The sequence below is a fragment of the Rhinolophus sinicus genome, linkage group LG04, assembly GCF_036562045.2.
Source record: "Rhinolophus sinicus isolate RSC01 linkage group LG04, ASM3656204v1, whole genome shotgun sequence".
In the NCBI taxonomy this organism is placed as follows: Eukaryota; Metazoa; Chordata; class Mammalia; order Chiroptera; family Rhinolophidae; genus Rhinolophus; species Rhinolophus sinicus.
Genome location: NC_133754.1, coordinates 188,510,684 through 188,519,438, shown reverse-complemented (window position 1 = coordinate 188,519,438; position 8,755 = coordinate 188,510,684). Strand labels below are relative to the sequence as shown.

The window sequence follows — 8,755 nt, the reverse complement described above, 5'->3', positions numbered from 1 at the left end:
CAAATGCAAACAAAGCCACTGGCCATTCTTCCAGGGTTGGGGTCACTGCATAGCGGGGTGAAGTGGGCCCAGAATTGGGAGGAAATGTGGTCCCGCTTTCAAGGCAGCCCTTGGCAAGGCATGAGGAAAAAGGAGTCAGCAAAGAACATTCCAGAAGAAAAAGCCGCAGGCTTCACCAGGCCCGCAGGCATGAGCTTGGAGTGTCAGGGAACCCACATTAACTGCTCAAGGAGCCGGAAACTCAGGCGGGGCAGGGCACCTGTGGGGAGAGGCCTGGGAGGGCCACCACCACCAAGGCTGGAGCCAAATGGACACCACTCACCACAGCGGTTTAACGGTTTAATAACCACTTCTCCACAGCCTGACAGGGCGGCTGGCACCCGTCTAGCGAACAGGCTGAATGTGCACCCCCCACATACTGCAGGGACAGCTGTTGGGACGCTCCAAGGACATGGGCCACCTCCCTGCCCACTGGCTGGCCAGGCTGACACACACCAGGAGTTGCCCTCAGGGCCAGGGGCCAGGCCTGACATCGTCCCTTTTCTCCAGGGGCCAAAGGGTGGGACCAGGCGCCAGGGGGCTTCGCGCTGTGGCCGGATGGGGGCAGCCCTCTCCTCATGGGCCCACCTCCCCTTTGCTTGCCTTGGCCCGGCCACTCCTGTCAAGCGCTCCGGGCACCACGCAGGCCGGCAGCTGGGCAGCACCCGCAGGCCCACGGCCCAGCCATGGCCCAGGGCTCAGCGCCCTCTCCCCGGAGGTGGCCCCCCCATGGGACGTGAACTTGGCACCCGCCCGCTGAAGCAAGGCTCAGGCGCAGCACGGTGGCTCCTCACCAAGCCGCTGGCCAGGCTGCCCCTGACCCCCGGCCCCAGTGGAGGCAGCTAGAGCCCCGTCAGGTCCACGATGGCCTTGATGAAGATGGCATCGTCGCGTACGTAGGAATTCTTGGCCTCCATCTTGGAGACAGGGCAGAAGAGGGGGCAGCCGCTTGCAATGTTCATGTCGCTGACCGGCCTCTGGAAAGAGGACGAGGTCACGTCGGGCCTGAAGGCGTCGATCACATGCTCCCGGTTGTTCTGGTCAAGCAGCATTAAGGTCACCTGGGAGGACAGTGCCCCAGGGAAGGGCAGCAGTGAGCCCAGCCCTCCCCTGCTCCCCCACATGCCAGCCCCTCTGGTGAACGTGCCCATTCCGGCATTTTCTGTCACGGACACCTGGGACCTGAGGACATCTGTGCTATGGAGTGGCGTCCACCTGACAGAACTGGCGGAGCACCGCGGGCCCCTGCACTGCGAGGGCCGAGGGCCGCCAGCGGCATCCACGCACAGGACGATTCTGTGCTGTCCTCGGCCCTGAACCTTCAATTCCTGAACCCAAAGTGGATTCTGGTTTTCAAAGGGCTTGATCACACCTCAGACCAGGGTCCCAAAGCTGTATTCCTTCCTTGGAAACAAACTCTGAGGCGGCATTTCCCACTGCCGGTCCCAAGTGGCTGTGAAGCCGGGGACTGGCAGCGTCGCTGACACTCAGGAGCCGTGGAGCTGACGACACAGCCACAGTGCTCAGTGACAGCGAGCCGGCCCATGGTCCCAGGGGCCCCACAGCGCCCGCGGGACAGGCTCACGCACCTTTTGGTTGAAGGGCCACCTCAGGAGGGCATCGTTGGGGCCCTTCATCACCACGAAGAAGAGAGACAGGTGCGTCCCGCGCCCGGTGCCGTCCCCGTTCAGGTAGATACGCAGACACATCTTATAGCCGTACCTGCTGGTGTAGAAGGCTGTGGGGCAGGCACCGGTGAGCTGGGCCTGCAGGGGCTCAGCCCACCTGGCCACCTTCCCCGAGAAACAGACACAGGACACGCTCAGGTTCGGGGTGCCAAGTACACAGAAGCAGTTGCTAGTGAAAACAAATTTCTTTTTAAAATGTAGTAATTATAAATAGTGTTTTTAAGAAACTTAATATAACCCCAAACTGGCCTGAACTGGCTGTGACCCTGAAGTCGGCTGGGACATCACATGGGAGCCACGGGCGGGGGCTCTGCCAGCCTGGAAGAGGCGACAGCCGGGGATGAACCAGAGCTGCCGGTAGAACAAGAGCGACAGCCAGAGACGAGATGGTTGCCGTTCAAGTAACAAGACACGATGGAACCGTGGGCCTTCTCGCTCGTGCCTCCAGGATCACCTTCCCTTGGCCCCCTGGCTGCCTACCCAGTCCACACCCAAGATGCGCAGGTGGGTTGGGCCTGGCAGCATCTGCCGGAGCAGGACCCACGTCCACAGGCGCGCCTCACGGGGCCACCCCAACCTGGCCTCATGCTCCACCGCCGGCCCTCTCACCCCAGGTCACTCTTGGGGCTTGTGAGAGCGGAATTTGCAGGAAATGAGTCGGCACTGACTTCAGCTACAAGGAGGTGCCCGCCTAGGCCCGTCCAGAGGGGACAGCGCCCACTCCCACACTTCTCATCGCAGCCCAGGAGCAGAGCCTGTGCACCTGGCCCAGTACATGTGGGGAGACAGCACGTGTCGGCCGCCAGGGGAGCTGCTGCAGCTCTGCCCATACTGCGCACGCTCAGAGCGGCCACCTGCCCTCCCCGCCCGTTAAGTTCAAACAAGACAGGAGCCTGTACCCGCTCGGCCCGGACTCTGGGACCCCCGATCTCAGCAGCAGATTCACCAGAGTACACATTAAAATAAAAGGCACTTGTGGCACGTCACTGGAGGTGGGGTCAGGGTACAGGAAGCGAGACGACGGCCCAGGCCACAGTGCACACATGGGCCTCACGGGAAGAACCTCAGGGCGAGGCCGCGGACCTGACAGGAGCACGGGCAGCTACGCAGGCACAGCAGGCGCCTTCCTCCACTCCACACCCCTGCACAGTGCCCCAGACCCTGAGCACCCAGAGGGGACCCACGAACAGAAGAAACAGCCAGCGGCCTGGCTGAGCTGGCGTGGGGAGTCCGCCGGCGCCGCTGCCCCTCCTGGCGGCCCCACAGCCAAAGCGAGTGCTGAGGTGGGGTACGGTGATTAGGGGCCTTCTGCGCCCCCCCCCCCCCCGGGAGGCACAGCACGGCACAGACTGGCCTGGGGGAGACATGAGCACCCAGGACAGCAGCAGCTTGAGCACAAGCTCCAGAACGGCACCTGGGGAGAAGATGGCGGGCGTGCGGCCAGCCACAGCTTCCTGGCGCTTCCTGGCGAAGTCTGAGATCTTCCAGACGAATACCCCATCGAAGGTGGATGCCTCCATCTCATGCACCTTCTGCTCCAGGTCGGCCATCGCCAGGTCCTTCAGGCCGATGCTCCTCTCCAGCTGCTGCACCTGGGGGTGCGGGGAGCCCCGTGAGGGGGAGCCCTTCAGGACGTGCCCGCGGGCCGCTGGGCAGGGGGCTTGCCCGGCTCGCTCTGTGGAGACCACCTTCATCTGGCAGGAGTGAGATCACAAAACCGCCCCCACACCCACCCTCCTGCAGTGTCCCAGGACTGAGGTCGCTGGGTCAGCCTCTCGGGCTGGCTCTGTCCCCACGAGACCCCACCCCACCTGGCCTGAGGTTCGAAGGCTGTATCAGGAAGCACACTCATGGCACCCACACAGGGCACTAGGCACATGCTCCATGGTCTCCTGTACTCCCGAGTCGGGTCCATCGGTGAACAAGGCTCACAAAGGGGCTCTGCTCAGAGGCAGAAAGTGCCGCCACGCTGGAAATCAAGAGGCTGTCCCCAGAGTCCTGGCTCTGAGGCCCGAGGCTCCTGGAACCTGCCCAGATGAGACGGCCCTGCCTGGGCACGAACCTTGTTACTCAGAGCTTCAATCCGGTCCTGGTCCAGCCGGTGCTGCCGGCCGCAGGCCTCGGCGGTCATGGCCACCCTCTCCACCTCCCGGTTCAGGACGCAGACGATGTTCTCGAAGGTGGCCGTCTTCCTCTCCAAGGCCTCGCACCTCTGCAGGAGCTCCACAGACTTGGAGAGCCCCGGCCCTGAGCCCAGCACGCCGGCCTTCCAGCTGACCCCCTCGCTCTGGCCCGGGGACGGGCGCGTGGCCTCTAGGAGGACGCCCAGCAGCATGGCCAGGTGCTCTGGGAGCCGCTGGGCCTCGTGCTCCTGCCGCTTCTCGCTCTCTACCTGCAGAGACAAGATGGGGGCTCGCCCCCACACCTGCGCTCAGCCCTGACCCAGGGACCCCCAGGCCACGCGGGTCTCAGCAGAGCATGAAAGTGCCACCTTGGCTGCCAGCCAGCGTTTCATTTGTAACCATCTGAAGTTCATCCTGTTTCAAAACGACAAACCTCCCCACTAAGTCACTCGTTCCTGTTCAACATAACAGAAGACACAGCATCAGACAAGGTGCCCACGGGGGCAGACGGAAGGGCGACAGTGGCCAGCCTCAGTCTTACTGCACAGAGCTGACTTGGCAGCCAAGTGTCTTCCAAAGCTCCACAACAAAGATTAAGATGTTGGACACTCCGAAAACCAAAAGTAGGGGCGGCTGGATGGCTCGGTTGGTTGGAGTGCCTGCTCTTAACAAGGTTGCCAGTTCAAGTCCAGCATGGGATGGTGGGCTGCGCCCCCTGAAACTAAGATTGAAAACAGCAACTGGACTTGGAGCTGGGCTGTTCCCTCCACAACTAGATTGAAGGACAATGACTTGGAACTGATGGGCCCTGGAGAAACACACTGTTCCCCAATATTCCCCAATAAAAAATTAAAAAACAAACAAAACCAAAAGTAGAAACAAAACACCTGCATGAGAGGCCTGCCCAAGGGGCATGGCCAGGTGCGCTCAGACGGGAGACGCCCAGGTGTTGCAGGGAGCGCCGCTGGGACAGCTGTGCAGGTCACCCGGAAAAAAGCAGACTGTCACTGTGCCTGGGGCTCAAGGTCCAGTGTTAGATCAGCAAAGTCAATGCAATGCGAGGCTTTAGCTGGCATTAGACCCATGACGTGTCCTGACTGCCCACTGAAGGGCATGGTGGTGAGCACCCTGGGCCCACGCACGGGCCCGACAGCCCCCATGTAAAGGGACCTGGGTCTGAGCAGGAAATGGACCAGCGCGGTGTCGCACAGAAAACAGGTCTGACACAGACTGGAGGGACAGAGCAGGTGCTGTCCTTATGCACTGTCCTTAGGGAAACAAAAGCAAAACACCTGAGACCAGGTCAAATGGCAGCACCACCAGGACCAGCACCACCAGAAATGGGGTTTCGCAGAGAAGCGGAGCACCGGCTGGCTGTGCCCAGTCGTCACAGGCCCCAGGCCCTCAGTCGACAGGACGGGGTTGCACACTCCCACCCCTCGGGGCGACACCAGTCGGGAAAGGGGAGCAAGGGGACACGTGGACAGAGCTGCCCCGGCCTGAGGGAGCCGCACAGAAACTGGCAGGTGTGCAGCATGTGGACAGCAGGCGGGTCAAGGTCCTGGTGGGGAGGTCAGTGAGCTTAAGAATGGCCAGGCGAGTGACAAGGGCAGAGAGTCAAGATCACAGGCAGCCGGGGCCAAAGTCACACGAAGGGAGGTGGGGGCAGCAGGTGGGGTTTGGAACCGTTGCCAGGCAGGGTGGTGGATTTCCGGTGGACTGGACGCAAGACACGAGGGTCCAGAGTGACTTCTGGGCATTTGGCCAGAGCGGTGGGGTGAACCAAGGTGCCCCTTCTGGGCAGAGGGGGAGTCGTGGGGTGCAGCTGAGGTCTGAGAGGCCCACTGGACATCAGGGAGGTGCGAGGGGTTGGTCAGGGCTCAGCCACCAGGCAGGGGACATCACCAGGGGGACGAGTAGGTAGAGCAGACTGGGAACTGGGCTTGGGCACCTCCGGCCGGGGCAGTGGATAGGCAGGGAGGTGGGCGGCAACAGGAGGCCTGTCCCAGGAGCTGAGACAGGACCCCCAGGAGGACCCAGGTGGCCCCGGCAGATTGCACTCACCATGTCAGGGCAGCCGACGTCGTGGAACCGGCAGGGCACCTGGCATTTGCCACACGTCCTGACGTGGTCCTGAAACTAGAAGGCGTGGCGTCACAGAGGCCACACTTCTCAGCCTGGGTCAGTGTTCACGCGGGGTTCCTGGGCCCACCCCACCCGCCTCTTCACTCTTGTCAGACCGAAATCCCGCAGCCCATTCCAGAGCCATCGGTGCACGCCTGCATACGCGCTCTGTGTCAATCACCCAGGTGCGGGCAGGTGGGGCCTCACACATGGCCCCCCAACACTTCAGAATGCCTGCAGAGACTGGTCCCCTGCAGCAGTGTGTGGGACACGTCGTGTCTGAGGCCCGGATTCCTGGACCCGGGAATGAGGGGTGCTGGCCTGAGCTGGCCCAGACGCCGGCACCGACCTATGCAGTGCTGGCCCCCGACGACCCACCCGAGACCGGAGAGGTGGAGCACAGGGCCCAGAAAGAGGGGGGCCCCTCCCGCACAGATACACAGCCAGGCTCCGTGAGGCAGCCGCAGGACGACCTAAAAGTGTCCCTCTGCCTCCGTCCTGGGGGACGGAGGGACCTGGAGTCTGAGCAAACCAGACCTCCGACAGCCCAGGAAACATGGGGCAGGGAGACGGCCCAGCTCTGCAGTGAGACAGCCTGAACAGGCCCCCCAAACAGAAATAAGCAAAGCAAAAGGACAATGACTGCAACTGAGTCCCTTACAGTCCCCCAAGAGGGAAGCACAGACCAGAGCCAGCAGGAAATGGGCAGCAGCCACAGATGCTCACACAGGTGTGAGAGAAATAAATGCATATGGACTTGAGCAAAACGACGCTCCGGCATGTTCCCAGTCTGAGAAATGCAAATTGCAGCCTCCCCGAGACACCACTTCTCACCCTCCACGAGGGCGGGCGGGCGGGCGAGACCCCACATTCTGCTGGCTGCTGGTGGGCCGGGGCCCCAGGGCTCCTCTTTGCTGATGGGGTACAGGTTTCTGCATCGCTGGGGACAGCCTCGGGCTGGGATCTGAGCTCTGCCGAGTGCCCTGCATCTCCCTCTGACTTCTCAGAATGCCCCGTTCTAGTTTTCACTTTGGAGCCACGTGACGGATTTCCAAAAGTACAAGACAATCTTTTTTTTCTTTTCCTTAAGGAGGGCACAGCTCACAGTGGCCCATGCTGGGATAGAACCGGCAACCTTGGTGTTATTAGCACCAAGCTCTAACCAACTGAGCCAACTGGCCACTCCAACAATCTTTTTTTTTTAAAGAGCAATCTTAAACACTCAAAAGCAAAAGGAAACGAATGAGCTTAATGGAATGCTGACCCGGCAGCCTGCCCACTCTAGAACGAGAACTAATCACCACGGAGCTGAGTCCAGTCAGTTGTGATCTTGGTGCTGCCGTCATATTACTTCATACAGTCAGATCACAGAGGAAACCACTGCCCGTGTTACTAGGTACCGTGTTTCCCCGAAAATAAGACCTAAGCAGAAAATAAGCGGTCGCGTGATTTTTCAGGATGACATCCCCTGAGCATAAGCCCTAATGCGTCTTTTGGAGCAAAAATGAACATAAGACCTGGTCTTATTTTCGGGGAAACAGATACTAAGACTTCCTTCAGCGAGAGCTGTAAACGGAAGTGAGGTACAGAGCTGGACTGACGTCACTATGAAGCCATGATGACTGTCTCATGAAACAGGGCCGGGGTCCTGCTCCTGACCCTGAAGCTGTGCTGTGGGAGGGGGGGCAGACATGGGGCACGCGGCCACCGCACCCTGAAGCTCAGGAACGCCCGGGGCCCCACAGTGCATGCTTGGCCTGGGTCACGCTCATTGTTTGCGTCACTGGTCATGTAACAGCAAAGCGGCCCAGGCGCCCCCACACCGGCAGGCGGCTGCTTCCCCCTCAGGCGCCAGGCCGCCATGCCCATGCCGCGCAGTGCGCCCCACGGCCAAGGCTCCGCCCGGCGCCTGGTCTGGGAGCTGCCCGACTACTTACTTTCTCGCGGGGGATCTTCTTCTTGCCACAGCCGTCGCACGTCAAGGGGAACTTGGGGCAGACCTCGTCGTGTGCCTGCAGAGAAGCGGTCAGGGCGTCAGAGGTGGGACGTGGGCATGCCGCCGCTGGGGCCAGGTCTGACACCACTGTCCTCGCGACACGGGGCCTGCGGTTCCAAGACGCCCGACCTCAGAGAGGGTGCTGGACATGGGCGGGTCCTGCAGGCACCCGGGAGTCTCAGAGTTCTTAGGACCTCGTCTCATCTGGTGGCCGCCAGAGCAGCACAGGGACAAGCCGCTGAGACAGACTTGACGAGAGCAGCACTGTTTGCTGCCCTGATGGAGACGGGCCCACACGAGCTGGAGAATGGCTGCGCTGGCCGAGGTGTGAGGTTGGCAGGACCTGACCATGAACCTGGGAGCAGCTGGAATATCTCTGAGACCCTGACAAGAGGCTGCAGGGTCCCTGGCACCCCGATGTGCCCTAGCCCTGAGCAGTCCTCGAGATCTAACAGTTTACGGGCAGAGGGGACAGAGGGACATGTGAAGGACACCTTGGGGACACACTCAGCTACCACAGAACGGCCTGCTTCTTCAATAAGTGGCAAAGAAAAAGAGACACCCACAGGGAACCGCTAGAGATGAAGAGACACCTCGGAGGGACCAATGAAATGCAGGCTGGACCGACTGGGTCCTGATGCCAACAAATGTACCCGACAGGCACGTTAGAGGCACAGAACGACAAGGAGCGGCATTTAGATGTGGGGGTGACACGTACAGTGCCCCTGCCTTTTACACACACATTTGGAAGAATTTTTAGATGAAACAACACGAAATCTGGGACT

The 8,755-nt window shown here is 61.0% G+C and overlaps 1 protein-coding gene across 7 annotated transcripts in view; it reads right to left on the bottom strand.

The window, feature by feature from the left end:
- Positions 1-326: 326 nt before the first annotated feature.
- TRAF2 (TNF receptor associated factor 2) overlaps positions 327-8,755 on the bottom strand; it is a 21,259-nt gene continuing 12,830 nt past the window's right edge. For 5 of the 7 annotated variants that reach the window (XM_019756725.2, XM_019756727.2, XM_074331402.1 and 2 more), the window contains 6 exons: positions 7,912-7,986; positions 5,915-5,989; positions 3,790-4,119; positions 3,142-3,319; positions 1,629-1,777; positions 327-1,100 (listed from right to left, as the gene is read on the bottom strand). In XM_019756725.2, coding sequence (XP_019612284.2) covers positions 882-1,100; positions 1,629-1,777; positions 3,142-3,319; positions 3,790-4,119; positions 5,915-5,989; positions 7,912-7,986 — 1,026 coding nt within the window. In that variant the 3' untranslated portion in view covers positions 327-881. Of the gene's footprint in view, positions 1,101-1,628; positions 2,046-3,141; positions 3,320-3,789; positions 4,120-5,914; positions 5,990-7,911; positions 7,987-8,755 lie in introns of those variants that run through there. The other 2 variants (XR_012496014.1, XM_074331403.1) reach the window with 2 other exon arrangements.